We start from the raw sequence: 15,909 nt of genomic DNA, 5'->3' as shown, positions 1-15,909 counted from the left end.
GAATTTGCAACCGTCACCCTTTTGCCTTTTCAGTGCTTCCAGAAATATAAGTATACTGTCAATTCTTTTTGTAAAAAAGTACGTACCATTCTTTTGCCAAAATCTTGGCATGGGCTGTGAATAGAGCTTCCTTTTAGTGGGATCATCCCTTTGGGACTGTTATCAGCCTTCCGCTTGTAGAATTCAATTCCATCTTCTAAGAGCACAACCCACATTGGCTTCCAGGTATTAAACATGCTGCCCTGCATCAATAAATCACAAATTATGTTCAATGAAGCACTCTTCATGTGATACCCAAGGAAGATATGAGCTTCCAGGGAGTGTCTGATTGATGCTAAAATAACTACAGTTTGTGTTTCAAGGGGAACATGCCACAAACCTCACCCATCCAACTATGCAGTTAAATATTGTTATTTTTCTGACCACTATTTATTTCCCCTTGTAGTTGCTCTGCCAGTGGAAGCCACTGTGGATTTAAATAAAAGTAAAGGCTTTATCCTATGGGCTATACTACAAAAGACTCCAAAGCAGGGGTTGCTGTGGAGTGGCAAATACCTTCCCTAAGACTGGATGTGCCTGTGGCCTACACACTGTCTTGAGGCAAGGTGATGTGACCTCTTAAATCTCACTATTCTTCCTTGATGTTTAACCCAATTAAGTGCAACTGTGTAGGTTGTGTCTATTTCCTGTTGCCTCTTTGCCAAGATTCCACAGTAAGTTTCCCTGCGTCGTCCCAACCTGTTCAGAGTTAGTTTTCTCTTCCACTCAATCCAAAACTACCTCACTTACCTTCTTAACCAAGTAGCCCTCCCTTATGCGCATTGGCTCTCTCTCCATGGCTTGGGCAATCCTGGTCTCAGCTCTGTCAGTGCTGGCTGTCGAGTTCCTCTGGCAGCAAAGTCTGTGGGATGGTGTTTTTACAGTACAACTGTGTCATTTCACAAGTTCCTCTCAATGCTAATCGCAAGCCCATTTCCTCTTACAGAGTGAGAGATAGGGAAATGCAGAAGTACGTGTGTATTTATAGTCTGTCTCTGACAGCACAGACAACAGCCTGACAAAACACTTCATTATCTCAAATACAGCCAGCCTTGATGACAGAGTCCTGGGAAGTTTAAATAAGCACTTCAGTGCTCAGTCACAAGAAACGGGGCCTGCTCTGCAAATACATGAGCTCTACCAAAACACACAGGGCATGGTGCTGCTGCTGCCTGGCGTGTGCCAAAAGATTTCAGAGACAGGTTTTCAATGCATCAATTCTTTCACTTCACCCTGCCTTCCAAAACTGGCTCCATGAGGGCAAGTATGTGGAGTCTGGCAGGAAGGTGGAGGACCCTCACTTGGTTAACAAGGATGCGCCCTCTGCTGACATAAGAAATTTGGTCAGGATTTGGATTTTGATGCTGAGGCCTCTCAAAGATGTCAGCTGTCAAATAGGCACAAATGGACTAGACCTGTGCATTACATAGAGCACTGACAACAAAATGCTTTCTACAATCATCTTTTACTTGCTGCAGAGCTTGTTTGACTTTATTTGGGAAAAGACAAGGCAAACCCATAGTTTTTTATACATACCAGAGTCACAATCCCTCTTCCCCATATAGAAAAAAAGTGGGGGTATATGGGAAGCAATAAGAGGCTGCTTCATGGTGTCTTGAAGTAGCCTCTTGTGTTCTTTCAAGCACAAGATTCCAGGTCACTTTTGCAGCTAACCTCATTCAGATAAGTGTTGATTGAGCCCAGAGTGACTCCATCTGTCACCTCTGCCAAGCTAAAAATTCCTAAACAGGAACTTTTTTCACAGACAGAAATTCCTGTTCTGCATATGACTCTCTGTCTCAGCCTTTACTCCAAAGGAAGTCTTACTCAGAAGTCTGACAAGGTCTGTGATAGGGGACCAGAGGGTTAGCAGAGCCTTCAGAGACCTTTCTTAGACATTCCTCACTGATGCCTATTTAGTGGTAGTCTCACAAATGAGACTCCACTCCTTCCTTGGTTATTGGTATCAATGCTTCACTATCCCAGCTGCTGGGTGTTTTTCCTCAATGTCTGAATGGAGATTTTCCTTTTCCAGGTCTTTCTCAATGAGTTGCTGCTCAAATGACACATCCAGTCTCTGTGCAGGCAGAGCACCTGTATGTACCATCTTTTTCAGGTTAAAAGCTTTAACCTGAAACATTCTGGTTGTGTCATGGTGCATTTTGTCCAAAGCATACCTTTTTGTGATAATTTAATCTATCACTATAGTTTGGGGTTTCTAAAACCTGCAGTCCCAGTACATTGTTCCTTTGCTCATGTAAGTCATACTGTTGTAAGGATCTTGCTGCTATTAGAGGCACTAGTTGCTGATGAAGAAAATAATCCATCAGTTTTCAAATGAAAGACTCCATGTATTCTCTAGCTGTGAAGCATACTTGAATTCAACAAATAGATTTTAAAATTATTAGAGACAGAAACTCAAACAGGTCTAATAAAACTTCATGGTGCTTGGAACTAAAAGTAAAAATTTACCACTAAAAAGTGATCAAAAACCTTGTCTAACATTTACAACAGAAAATTTGCCCACCAGGTCTAGGACTTGGAATGAATTCAAGATGCCCTGGATTCCCAGAGCAGAGATGGGATTTCTGAGTCATATTTCTGTGAAGGTTCTCTTCTTTTCCCAGAAGTTTTAAAAGGACATTTGATGGACTGAGGAGCTTGTAGAATCCTCCTGTATAATGTCTTTTTTGGTCACTAATTCTTTTTGCCTTAAGAAGGCGTGAAGAGGGTCCCACGGAGTCAGCCGAGTAATGACAATCACACCAATGGGAATACATGTCCTTCTACTTTATTAAGCAGCTTTGGCATATTTATCTTTCTCTATACACTGCCTCATGCCACTAATGCTTAATTGGTTAAGTGGCTGCATTCATACATACATGAATTAATTACTGATTGGTTGTCATGCTATAAGCATTTTAGCTAAGGCGTGCTAAATTAGCAGTTCCATAACATGCCTGGCATCTGGCCTCATCCTGGCACAATGCTCATTTTTCTTTGTTGTATCTATTTGAGCATGGTACATGGTCTATTTTGTTCCAAGGACAGTACACGGTCTTCAAAATAACTCTGTAATCTGCAGGTCAGGGTTGTCCAATTCTTGTAGGAGAACAGCATGCCCTTGTTCTGCCAAGAATCCTTCTACAAAGGTGAATTGTTTCCTTCTCTTCCCTTTCATTTCTGTGCTTTTGTCTTCAGAAAAAGATAAGTTTTTTTCCTTTTTCCAATTAGATAAACGAAAAATACTGGTCATAGGCAACAGTAAGTCTCGAAGTGTAATTTGGAAGCCAAATTATCCCTTTATTACCCGCCTTGAGGACATAATGCTTCAGAGCTTGGAGCTATGATTAAAGACCGAGAACAGGATCACAGTTAGCTCTTCCTTCTGTCCCTACTTTGCTTCCCCCACCTCAGGTCTGAGGAAAGGAAGACCCCTCTCGAGCTGGAAGGCTTTATGGGGAGCAAAGACAAAAGAACCTGCCAGCATTTCGCCCCGTGCAGGCGTCCTTTGTGCAGGTTTCCCTGCTTACCTGCTCCTGCTGACTCAGTGTTTGTGCTGAATCAAGATGACAGGGCCCTGCACAATAAATTGGTGATATGAAATGACCAGGGATAGGTAATCCTCAATAGAATATCTATATATCCCTATACTAAAAAGTGGTTTAATGAAAACAGAAAGGGATGGTGACTCCACAATTTCACAAAAGCTCATTTTTCTAACTTATCTGTGTGAAAAGCCTTTGGAGGTATGAAATGTAAATCTAAACACAGTGGCACCTAGTCAAATACTCCAGAATTTACCATTACTAATGCTACTCAGTGTCAAAACACAAAATAACTTCCATCTAATGTTAGCTGAAGGCAACCACTTTATAACACTTCTCTATATTGTTTCTATTGCATCTTTAAAGCTCAGCTGGTCCATTTGCTGTTCCACTTTACAAGTCTGGTGCAAACTTGCTTTTAACGCTGAGGTTTGGTTTCATTTACCACACACTACTGCAGGGAAATCAGCACTTCATACCCCCCCCATACAGAAACATGCTGATGTAGCTGAATCATTCATGTGAGGCAAAATGGTCCTTAAAAACACAGTAGCTGTGGAGGGTGCAAGGGAGTATGGATTGTGGATGTGAGTCTTCTTTGTCCAGCCATTCCTAAAGAGCAGCACCAGGCATAAGAGAGAGGAGGAGCTGCATTTCTTTGACCTCTCCACAAAGGGGAGGAAGAGCTTTGCCAGAAAGAGAAGATAACCTGCAGTGTGGAAATCTGCTATAACTTACTATGTCCTCTCGATTTCTGTCTCAAGTACATAAAAGTGCATGATGTCAGATGAGCAGAATTTGTCACAATATCACCATCTGCAGCAGAACTGAATACGTTAGCTCAGTTTACTCTTCTTGTACAGGAGAACACTCTGCTGTATTTCTTCAGAAATTTCTTCTTTATTTCTGCTACTTCAGAATAGAAGTTCCTGCAAACACTGGGAAAAAAAGATCAACCACGTTTATCTAAGCAAGTGGGACTAAGACGTGTTTATACCAAAAATTGGAACCATAAAGCAGCTGCAAGGAAGGCAAAAATCTCAGTTACACCCGCTCCATTGCTCCACAAGCCCTTGCAGAGATGGTTCTAACATGTTTGCTGCACTGTAAATGCCACAAACCCACCTAATCTGCAGCAAAACACATGACCTATCCATAAGTATATGTCACTACAGCAAATCAAGCTGCATTTGCAGGGGAAATTATAACAAATGTTATATGTTCAAAATTATTGTCCCTATGGGAAAGACAATATACTCAAGTGATTTCCAAACAAGATAAAGACTGTCCAGCTGATTTTTCAGTAAAAAAACACTTCTAATTCTGCACAGAGGTAGAGGGCTCAAAAGAATCAAAGTTTTAAATTGAGAGCTGGCAAGTGTAAGCCTTAGCACAATTCCCTACATACAGAATCACACATATGGCTATTTTTAGAGCATGAGAGATGGTGGCTTTGCCTGCCCTTCTTGAAAAGAAACCCCAAACCACAACATTTCCAAATTTAGCACTGTGTTAAGAAATTAATCAAAGAGGGGCAAGCATAAAAAGGCTAATACAAGTATCACATGGCACCTTAGAATCTAAATGCTGCGGTTTGGCCATCTTAAATGAACCATCTTGTTGTGCCTCGAGGTACATTTTATATATTTAATGTATGTTGAGCTTTGCAGCAGGATTAGAGCATTATTGAGAAGATCTGCATAAATGTTAATACTTGAAAGCTTATGCAGTTGACATATCATTCCTAGAGAGATCATATTGAGTAGGTGCAATCAAGAGACTGAACACATCTCTCCAGAATATTTTCTAGATAATTCGGACCTGCTTAAAGCATAGGTCGTGGTTCATCTGCATGTTATCTCTTAGCTTTCATTGAACATATCCACCCTCACCTCTCCCCTACAGTAGCTCCCCATCAGTAACACACGCGGGTTATGCTGGTGCAGCAGGGAAGGTCTATGCATAAGAAAGAGGTCTTGGAGGATGCATCTTGTATGTAGCTCACACATCTTGCAGGATGTATGAAACTTTCATAGTCTTAGGAAGAAAAAGAGGTATAGAACTGCTGGGTACAACTCACTCACCACTCCCTTCAAAAGCACTGAGGCATTTGCTAGGGCACAGGTGAGTGCTCCAATCTTCATACGCAAGGGAAGGGAATTAGCTTAATGTACCTTGCTGACTCCACAGAAGAGACTGGGAAACCTGAGGTGCCAGGGGAATGAAAAGTAGATTTGAAGAACTGAAAAAAACCAAACCAAACCATGGACACACACACACACAAAACCCAAACAACTCCCTCAAAACAAACAAACAAATAAATAGAAAAACAGTTTTGCAGTTTAGAAAGATGTTAAATATTGTAGCCCACCCTTCAAATGTAGGTGTAGAGAATGGAGGAATTGACACAACTTTATCTTTTTGTTCCCAGAAGCAAATTGCTGCTGTGGCTTAGAGAAATAGGACTTTGTCCTAAGTCTATGATTATTTATTTAGCTTTGAATCTTGTAAATGTCAGCATGTTTACTTTGTGCTCCTGGAAAAACCACACCGACTCTTCTTCCTTCAGATATTTTGCTCCCTACAGAATATCAAGCAATTAACATCAGGTAATGTAGCAGTCTGCGATCTGGGACCCATAGAAAATCCCCATGGGGACTGGAAGGGCTTGGTTTCTCTAGCCAGGGCCCATTCCACAGCATCAAGCACCTTCATCCTTGGGCTGAGGTCAAGCCAGGTACTCAACATGCAGGGTGAGGTCAAGGGCATCCATGGCTGGAGACATCAGTGGCGGAGCTGGAGAACAGCCGTCCTAAGCATAATTCAGGAAGGCCATGGGAACCAAAACTAAACATGGGCAGCCTCAGGTGATGCTGGTCAGGGCCATTAAGGTGGGCAGAAACAAAACTAATCTCCCAGAAGGACTTAACAATGACAACCCCTTCCCTTGATCTATACTGATAAAGGGCATCTGGTGGGATCAAATAAGTAAATGTATTAACACAAGTGAAATTATTAGATCAGTCAAAAGAAGGTCATTGTCTAAATTAATAATTTCTTCTTCAGAAATGTTCTACTCTCACCATGTTACACTTGCATATGGTAAGACAGTTACTATGCACAAACATTCCATAATATGGTGCTTTTTTAGTTATCCCTCATGTTTGCCTAATACTGGTCAGGGATAAAGTCCCAGTCTGAGCTGTGTCCATAGAAAGACAATCATTCAGGCAGAAATAATGAGGGAAAAAAACCCTTCATTATAGATCTGACCTCTCATGTACTTAGGAAGCTAATTGCAATCAATGACTTCAGCTACACACAATTTACTACAACATGTCATGAAGCAAGTAAATCTGATCCCTGGCCATTACTCTTCACACACCACTTTAAGTGGTAGTATCACATTCTCCACAGGTTAGACCTCTGTGATTTCATATGGAATTACATTTAAAGTTACAGAAAGGGCATTTACTGCTGGCAAAACTTACAACAAGCTACCAAGCAGCAGTTTCTGCAGAATGCAATGCAAAATGAGATTTCTCTTGCAGTAATGAAAAGAGATAAGGAGAAATGCACCAGGAATGGATGTTGTTTGTTTATTTTTGGTTTGTTTAGTATTTTTGCAGAGATACACAGTTCTGAGAAGCAGGGGTCATATCCTGCCCCTATATTTGTGAAAACCTGAATGGCTGAACACATTATGAAGGTTGTGTTTAGTTGGACACTAAGCAAGGGATATTCAGTAGGATTTTGGGGTTTGGGTTTTTTTTTTTTTTTCCAATAGGTTTTCCGCAGAATGTATTATTTTGCTTAAAGTTCCTAATAAAATTAAATCACCGAAACAGGCATGCATAAGAAAATGCAGCTGGGCAATGCTGTATCTACAATTTGGCTTTGTTCACATTGCACCACTACATGTACATCCCAGCCTTACAGAAACAAGGAACAGGTTAGTCCAGTGCAACCTGGACCTATGAAATTCTCGTAACAAAACCATTAACTCTGCCATAATGTCCAAGCAAAAAATTTATTTGTGGCCCAAAGCTTGTGTCAGACATAAGGGTGCTACAGTTTTAACAGCAAACAAGAACAAATAAAAAAGAATGGAAAATAGGCACAAACCTGCCTGGGTTAAAAGTAATCTCTTTAGAGATGGGAATGAGACAGGCTGAGTTGGATTATGGTAAATTGTTCAGTTTCAAGGATCTTTGTTCAAGATCAAAGAGCACCAGCCATATGTAGAGAGTAGTATTAGACTTCAAGACAAGACATTCTGATCTTATAGTGCAGTTACAGAGTAGGGTGGGGTTTTTTTCTATTTAAATAAGAGGATTGCAATGAAGTGATTAAAATAATCCCAAGACAAACCTTGGCCTGCTGATGTTGACTGTTGACCTCAGGGAGCAAGAAAGCGACCATCAATCCAGGCATGGTGATTCTGACAGTCAAGAAAGCAACCCTCAGTCCAGGCATGGTAACTCAACAAAACCTTTTCCTGCACCGGGAAAGAGAAGAACCAGAAAACCACGTTTTTGCTGCCCGCCCTCCCCTCTCTCTCGGGCAGCTTTGGCTCCTCCGTGCCGCCACACAGATGTTTCAGCCCACCCCAGAGGGTTCGATCAACCCGCAGGAGGCCTTTCCCGGGTGGGAGATCGGAGGGTGATTTGGGGGGGCTCTCCCCAGGCGAGGGGGTCGAGGGTGGTTTGGGGGCTCCCTCAGGTGAGGGGTCGGGGGTGGTTTGGGGGGCTCCCCCAGGTGAGGGGGTCGAGGGTGGTTTTGGGGGCTCCTCCAGGTGAGGGGTCGGGGGTGGTTTGGGGGTTCCCCTCGGCCGGGACCCCACCGAGGAGCCCGTGGGCCGCTCCCTGCCCTTGCCGCTGTCCGCGCCCGTGGTGCTGAACCCGCGGAGCCCAGCTTGGCCGTCTCGTTTCCTCCGGGACGAGCTGCGGGATTAAGGCTGCAGTAATCGGGGCCGGATTAACTCCCTGGAAACCGGCAGCAATCTGAGCAGCTGCAAATGTCCCCCAAATCAGGATATGGGGCGGGGTGATGAAGTGGAGGCGGGGGGGGGGGAAGAAGAGGGGGAAAGACATCAACCGCCAGATGCTACGCCGTGATTAATGGAGGGAAAATAAATAATCAAGTATCTCATCCGCTGCTTTTGGGAAGGGCTGGGCTGGCTGGGATCCGGCAGCCCCTCCTCTTCCTTCTCCCTCCTCCTCTTCCTCTCCCTCGCTCCCGGCCAGCCGCCTTTCCTCGGAGGGGCGAGACGCGCGCAGAGCCCACAGGCCCCTCTGGCCGCAAGCGATGGGCGACATCCCCGGCCTCGTGAAAATCAGCGTCTCCCTCAAAATCCAGCCCAACGACGGCGCCGTGTATTTCAAGGTGGACGGGCAGCGCTTCGGTCAGAACCGCACCATCAAGCTGCTGACCGGGGCCAAGTACAAGATCGAGGTGTCCCTCCGACCCGGCACCGTCCAGGCCACGTAAGTGCGGCCGTCCTCCTCAGGGCGGCTCCCCGGGCCCTCCTCTCCCTCCTTGCTGCTTTATTTTTAGACGTTTAATGTTTTTTCCTGGCAGGCTGTCAGCGCGGGGTTCCCGTGATTTCTCCCTCCCCGCCCTTTTACTTGGGTGGCCCCGTTTCTGGCTCCCTCGCCAGCTGTTCCCTGTGCTCCGCCTGGCTGGCCTGAGGGCGGCCACCTTCGGGAATCGCTACCTTCCCTCTCCCTCCCCACCTTCTCCCGGAGATTTTTCAAGCCCAGCTCCTTTTCTCCTTCCTTCCCCGCGGCTTTCGCTGGAGGAAGAAGCCCCTCCTACACAATGCCCAAGCCTCGCTGCGGCGTGGCAAAGCAGAGACAGGGACCAGATGGGGAACCAGCTCTGGGTGGAGGGGCGGCCCCGCCGAAGAGATTCGACTAACCTCTCCCGATCCATTCGAAATCACATCCCTCCTGCCACTCCTTTCTACTCCTTCCCTGGGTGACTGCAGAGCCCTGGCATATTTCAGGAGCCCCAGTGAGTCAGCAGCACATGCAAGTCTGCTAAAATGCCTGAAGCTTTTTCCCAGTACAGAGGCTACCAAGCTGCAAACCCACGTGCTGGCTTCAAACTGCCAAGGAAGGGGGAATTCAGGGCTGTGAAAGGCTGGATCCTGTCTTTTTGTAGGACCATGGGCATCGGCGGTGTTAATGTCCCACTGGAAGAAAAATCCCGTGATGCACAAGTGGCCTCTTACACAGGGATCTATGACACTGAGGGGGTGCCCCATACCAAAAGTGGGGAGAGACAGCCCATCCAAGTCAACATGCAGGTATGTGGTTCTCCAAGCCTGGCATGAGAGGATGAGGGAGGGCAGCAGGGGGTTGACTCCCAGAGAGAGTGTGGTGAAATGTTCCAGGGCAAAATCTGGTTGCAGCTGCTGCCTTGCTCTTTGCTTTGTGTCACTAAGGTTGCTGGCCAGAACATAGCTGGAAAAGACAAATCCTGCTGCCTTCTCTCCCAAGAAAACAAGGGCCAGGAGGAAGTATAAGGTTTTCTAGAGACCTGCAAAACCCTTTCGGGTGCTGCAGCAGAAAGAATTGTGTGCTGAACATCCCACCCCTTCTATAGGACATACTATACATATCAGGCAGCTCCCACTGAGGTTCTTGGCTAGAGGTCCAATCCCTTGGCATACAGGGACCCTCTTTTGCCTGGCAGCACCATGTTTTTTGGCACAGAGCATGTCCCAAGCACAAGGGGTGACCGCTCTCCCCTTCAATCTGTCACCTTCAGCATGCCTGAGGACTTGCTAGAGACTAGAACCATGCAGAAGAACACCCAAGGCTGTCTTCTCTCTTTTCCCATATGTTTCCATTATCTGCACTCACAAATCTAAATTCATATTTAAGTGGCTCCTCACCCCAATCTTAAAGAGAGACTCCATGGCCCCACAGTGAGATGACAAAAGCTCCAGCCCACAAGGCAGCAGAGCTAACAGAAAACATGAAGACAGGCAGATTTCCACAGCACTCTTTGGGTGGTATGCTCAGTTTTGGCAGTGTTTTTTCTTCTCCTGATTATAGCTGTGAGGGATTCCTGCTGTTTATTCCATGTCTTCTCTACCAAAAAAAGGAATCAAGGTCATCTTCACCTGAAGCTCTCTTAAGAGTCTGTTCCAGCTTAAACAAGCCCATCAAATTTCAGAATTTTATGACGTTTGCTTACTGCACAGAAGATTTCATATTGCTCTTCAGTATTTCTTTTCTGGAATCATAGTTCAGGATGGTAATCCTCTTCTGAATAAGAACTGTAACATCTCCATTTGGTGTTTCTAATAATTACAATGTGCCTAACTTAATTTTGGAGATTGACATCACATTACTATTTCATAATAGTAGGTTATTAAGACTAATATGGAGTATTATGTTAATCACTTTTATATACAGCCACCACCCAGGAAAACCAAACATAGTATTATTTCACAAAAAGCTGAACATAGCTGCTGGATGCTACTGTTGATCATTGTAGTTATATTTTACCTTGCACCAGGAGGAGAAAGGACAGCATTCCCAAAAAAACATCTGCTTTGACTCAGGCATCCCTGTTTTGCTGGTTACCTTTACCCTTAAGTGCAGCATTGATGTGAACTCTGAAAATCTAGAAATTTAACTTTTCCTTTGGAGAAAACCAAGTCAAATCACAGATAAAATGTAAGGAGGTTCTGACTTTCAGTGACAAGCTCTGACATGGTTTGTTGCAGCATCAGAATGAGAAGCCACAATATTTGCCCAAAGAGCTGCTTTTACATATCAGATCCCGGGATATTAACCATGAAGCTAATAGGATTTTCAAGCATTAAGCAAGTCCTTAATTCCTTTTAGAAACTGATCTTGATAGATAGGTTCATCAGTACAGACTTAGATACCCACAAATGATACTTATAAGTATTAAATATAGACAACTCAACAGGGATTTATATGTTTAACTGATCATTTAGTGCTTAGCTAAGTGGTCCTGTAATAGATTTACGGAACAAGCCTCAGATACCTCAGTCTGAAAACTGCTTTGGATACCTACTTCCTCAACCTTCAAAACTGAGCTTATTGCAGACAGCTTTAGATTTTCCTATTTCCCTCAACTATGAGGAACTTCTGCCTCCACTTCCTTTTCTAAGACAGAATCCTGATGCATCCTATGGTGATAAGGACATTATTTTAAGCATAAAAACTGAATTCACATTAGAAATAGATTGTGAGAACAGTCCTGCAGTCAAAAACAAGTCTGATATTGCCAATCTAGTGTCTGAATAACTCAAGGTCCATTAAGATCCATAAGAACTTCTTTCCTATCTGCTTTGAAACTTTTAACAAATAATTCTTTGTGTTGCTGCTTTAACTGGCTAGTAGACATCTGACCCACGACAGCCATAGTTTATACATGTTGAATAGCAATCCTGTTTCTGAATTCCTGAATCTGATTATATGTTTCTTTTACCTTATTGGTCAATCATGCAGACTATCCAGAAACTGCTAAACTGTCTAGCAAATGGTGTAAACTAAGTTAGAAGCCTGCCTTTGGGCCTCATTTTATTCTTGATCAGACTAGTCTAAGATTGAATAAAGACGCTAGAACTGTATTAACAGTAATAACTATAAAATCATCTCAGCATGCAAATGTAGAGGGAGTGATTAATTAACTATTTACTCCTACAGCACCAGATGACAGAGAAGAGCAGACAGGGAAATATACTTAATATGAAGCCCGACCTGCAAAGGGCAGGGCTATTCTTCCTCCCTGGGGATGCCCATATATAAGCTCAGTGGAGTAGCCAGGATTCAACTGTAGGAGCCATGGGAATTCAGGGGAGCTCTAAAGATGCAGAATGTTCATTATGCCACATAGCTTCTGCATGTGTTAAGTACCAGGCTGAGGGAGGCACATGGTAGTAGAAAAGCTCTGCAATTAATTTTTTCCTTCTCCTGGAAACCCAGAGCAGTCAAACTACTCAGGGTAGCTCAGCAAACTGGGTCATTAAGGAAAATTAAATTTGCTTTCTTTATCTATCTTTTTGAAATTCAGATCCTTCATACATTAATGAAATGAAATTATGCTCTTGTGTCATATCACCTTCTAAAAATGTTACTAGAAATGCCTTTTCTTCCTTAGTTTCCACAGTGAGGGTGCCTGATTCTTCTCTCTGACAAGTTTTGTGGACTGTGCACATAAATACCCAATGTGCTTAACCTTTACTGTCTTGCATTATGAATGTAACAGGACTACTATCAAAGATGATTGATTAAAAAAAAGTCCTTAATTAAGGTTTTAGTTGCTGGGAGAGATAAAATAGCCTGTACATCTGATTCTTTTTTAGTCAAAGGAAGTGGCAGAAATGTTTCTGTTACTTCTTCAGGGTAACACTTGTAACTGGAGCCGAATAAAAGCCCTCCACTTACAGCACACAGCAACTTCTGCTATTGTCGAGGCTAAATTTAACTTACCAGGGTGGGCGGAGGGAAGGTTTAAAGTAATGGCTGTTACACAGAAGCACCTTACAAACCACATTTTTAATTTCAAAAAAACAATGACAAATGTGTCCTTCTGAAAAATCTGCATACAGAAGACTCTGCTTGTAAATCGGTAACAATTTCTCTGTAAAAGGGCTTTCCTACTGACCTTGCAAGTGTGATTATAGCAGGCAGATGATCAAAGATCAGCTCCCAGGCACATGATAGGAATGGAAAACAGTCAAATGAAGAAGCTGTCATTAAAGTGAGTGATGGAAATACTGAAAGGGAAAAATACTGAAGAATGGTGCCATTCAGTAGCACTTAATTCACTATCTAGTATCTTCTAACAACATAACACAATCAACAAGCCATACTGGCTTAAGGCCAATGGCAATACATACAGGCTTCACACCCACACTTGAGATTCTCTGCAATGTCTCAAGGCATAGGAACCCCAATTTTCCATTACCATTAAAACTGAAATCAATTTATGCTTGAAATCTTCACTGAGGTTTTTCTGATGTTGTACAGGTGTCTAGGAGTGACTTAAAGAAAAAAAGAACAGCAAACAACTTCATTTGACAGAACTTTTTTATTATAGCCATAGAACTTTTGTTGTAGCCACAGTCTCATTCACTTCAAAGCTGCATGCACAGAAAATTTAAAGTCAATTCTCACTTCTTCACTGTATTAGACACTTATCTGCTTAACAGGCTGATTATATTTTATTTCCTCCTATTACTCAGCTGCAACTATCACAGTCCAACTAACAGTTGCAGATATGCACACAGAAATTCTCTTGCTCAAGTCTCATTTAAAATGTGCAATAGAATCCCAGGAAAGTAGGAAGTGGTGTGCAAGATGAGCACATCTCAGTCAATACACTACAAATACAAGACTCCAAAATGCAGATACATTAAAAATTTCAGACTGAGGAAAAGAAGAATCCTCCCAATCCCAACTGCAGTCTCTAGGTATGGTATAAAGGTAAAGTGATGGTCTGTTTCACTGCAGATCACTGGTACATGATCTACAGTATATACAAGCTGTGTCATCTTAAGAAAGATTATGGTTTTGATTCTTGTTGTTAGTAACATTTATCCATGTGACAACTTGAATATTTTTACTCCCTTGCCTATCCCAGATGTGAGTGCAAGAGGACAGTACATGCAGGATCTGATCGTTCATGTATTATGTATGGCTAAACATAAAAAGACTTTCTGATTGCTAGAGCAGGTTTTACAGGTCTTTGATTTATTGATCTGAGGAACAATGATCCTTATACCAGATGTTTTATGTTCTGCAGCTTCATAAGTGTTATTTCTCAGGATGAGAGAGAAACCAACAAAATAATCAGCTCGCTAACACTGGTATTCCCTCTTCCTCACAGTTTAATGACATTGGAGTTTTTGAGACAGTCTGGCAAGTCAAATTCTACAACTACCACAAACGGGATCATTGCCAGTGGGGAAACAGCTTTGGCAGTATTGAGTACGAATGCAAACCAAATGAAACACGCAGTCTCATGTGGATCAATAAAGAGACCTTCCACTGAAGAGATGGGAAACCAATACTGCTGGACAATCTCCCTAAAAAAAAAAAATCTACCTTTTTAAACCAGCAAGAAGCCTTAATAAAGGCATACTGTAACACTGCTTTGTCCATAAGGTACCAGCAACTACATTGTATATACAGGTGGTGCCACTAAAATATTTGCCTATTACTGTATTTTAGGTTTACCATGGCACCTGCAACATTCTTTATCTGTCGCCCTGAGAATCCTGAAAGGTTCATGGTAAAGGATTATCTGATAGCTTGGTAGGATGTCATATCATAATACTGTTGTAAGTATTTGGATTATTCTGACTAGATGTAACAACTTTTGTGAAGTGTTTTGCTTCATTGCTTAGAATTTGGATTAACATCACATTGGTGATTTCTGTATTTACATTTGTGTTTGCTCCAAAATTGGTGTGTTCTTTCAAGCATTTTGTTGTACTGTCTTCCCAGTGGACACCAAAAATTAAAAATATGGTTACTTGTAGGTTTAGCTAAATGGCAGCTAATGCACTGTTGGTATTATGCTTTCATACCAAGGGATTTGGGAACTCATTCTCCCTTTTGTTAAGTGCTATAAGATATTCTGTGAAGTTTGCTAATTTACCAAATCTCCTAAAGAGGATTATTTTTTGTTACGTTTTCCAGTCTTTGAAATAGCATTAGGAAATGGTGTAAAACATGATGAAGGAAGAGCAATAAGTCCATTGTGTTATCCAAGACATCTAACAACATGGCTATGACCTATCTTAAGATCATATAGTATCCTTGAGAGATACAGCAGCCATACCTAATTTATTTCCCAGAGTAAGAGTTCTGATATTAAACTCCATTCTTATTTTAATTGCACATTGATGAGATCAGTTAAATCTTACAAATTGACATTTATAAGCCTGACCACTGTATTCATTGACAAGATTTCTGACCAACAAGCACTCAGTAGTGTGAAGGTGCAGATCCCAGGGCATGTTTATACATGCACTGCAGTCTTTCAAATAAAGATAAGCATGCAAGCATTTGCATAGTTATAACTAAAGGTGTTTCATAAACACCTGATCAGTGTTTAACTCAAACAGACAACACAAAACAGATGTATCTTTAATTTCTGTAAAGACAGGGAAGGAAGGAAACAACTACACTTGTCCTGTCTTTAGCTTGGGTTGAAGTAAGCTGTCAGTTCCTGCATATCTGTTATTCCCTTTGTGAATAATTTGTAAATTGTATATGTAAATGGTAAACATGACTTCTGATCTTTGTAATAAAGGACCTAAACAATT

At 42.4% G+C, this 15,909-nt stretch overlaps 2 protein-coding genes across 9 annotated transcripts in view; one reads left to right on the top strand and one right to left on the bottom strand.

Moving 5' to 3' along the window:
* Window positions 1–9,741, bottom strand: part of PLEK (pleckstrin) — a 25,375-nt gene extending 15,634 nt beyond the window's left edge. Inside the window, exons 1-4 of one of the 8 annotated variants that reach the window (XM_058019440.1) lie at window positions 9,508–9,741; window positions 7,959–8,085; window positions 790–5,829; window positions 87–242 (exon numbers count right to left, since the gene is read on the bottom strand). In XM_058019440.1, coding sequence (XP_057875423.1) covers window positions 87–242; window positions 790–837 — 204 coding nt within the window. In that variant the 5' untranslated portion in view covers window positions 838–5,829; window positions 7,959–8,085; window positions 9,508–9,741. Of the gene's footprint in view, window positions 1–86; window positions 243–789; window positions 5,830–7,958; window positions 8,245–8,430; window positions 8,593–9,507 lie in introns of those variants that run through there. The other 7 variants (XM_058019439.1, XM_058019434.1, XM_058019437.1 and 4 more) reach the window with 7 other exon arrangements.
* Window positions 8,799–15,909, top strand: CNRIP1 (cannabinoid receptor interacting protein 1). Its single transcript, XM_058019442.1, has 3 exons — window positions 8,799–9,073; window positions 9,753–9,897; window positions 14,466–15,909. Exons 1-3 carry the CDS (start codon window positions 8,895–8,897, stop codon window positions 14,628–14,630), a joined length of 489 nt encoding a protein of 162 aa, XP_057875425.1. The 5' UTR covers window positions 8,799–8,894; the 3' UTR covers window positions 14,631–15,909.

Source organism: Melospiza georgiana, chromosome 3 (genome assembly GCF_028018845.1).
Source record: "Melospiza georgiana isolate bMelGeo1 chromosome 3, bMelGeo1.pri, whole genome shotgun sequence".
NCBI lineage: Eukaryota > Metazoa > Chordata > Aves > Passeriformes > Passerellidae > Melospiza > Melospiza georgiana.
Note: the sequence above shows the minus strand (reverse complement) of the source record. Positions and strands in the feature narration are given on the sequence as shown.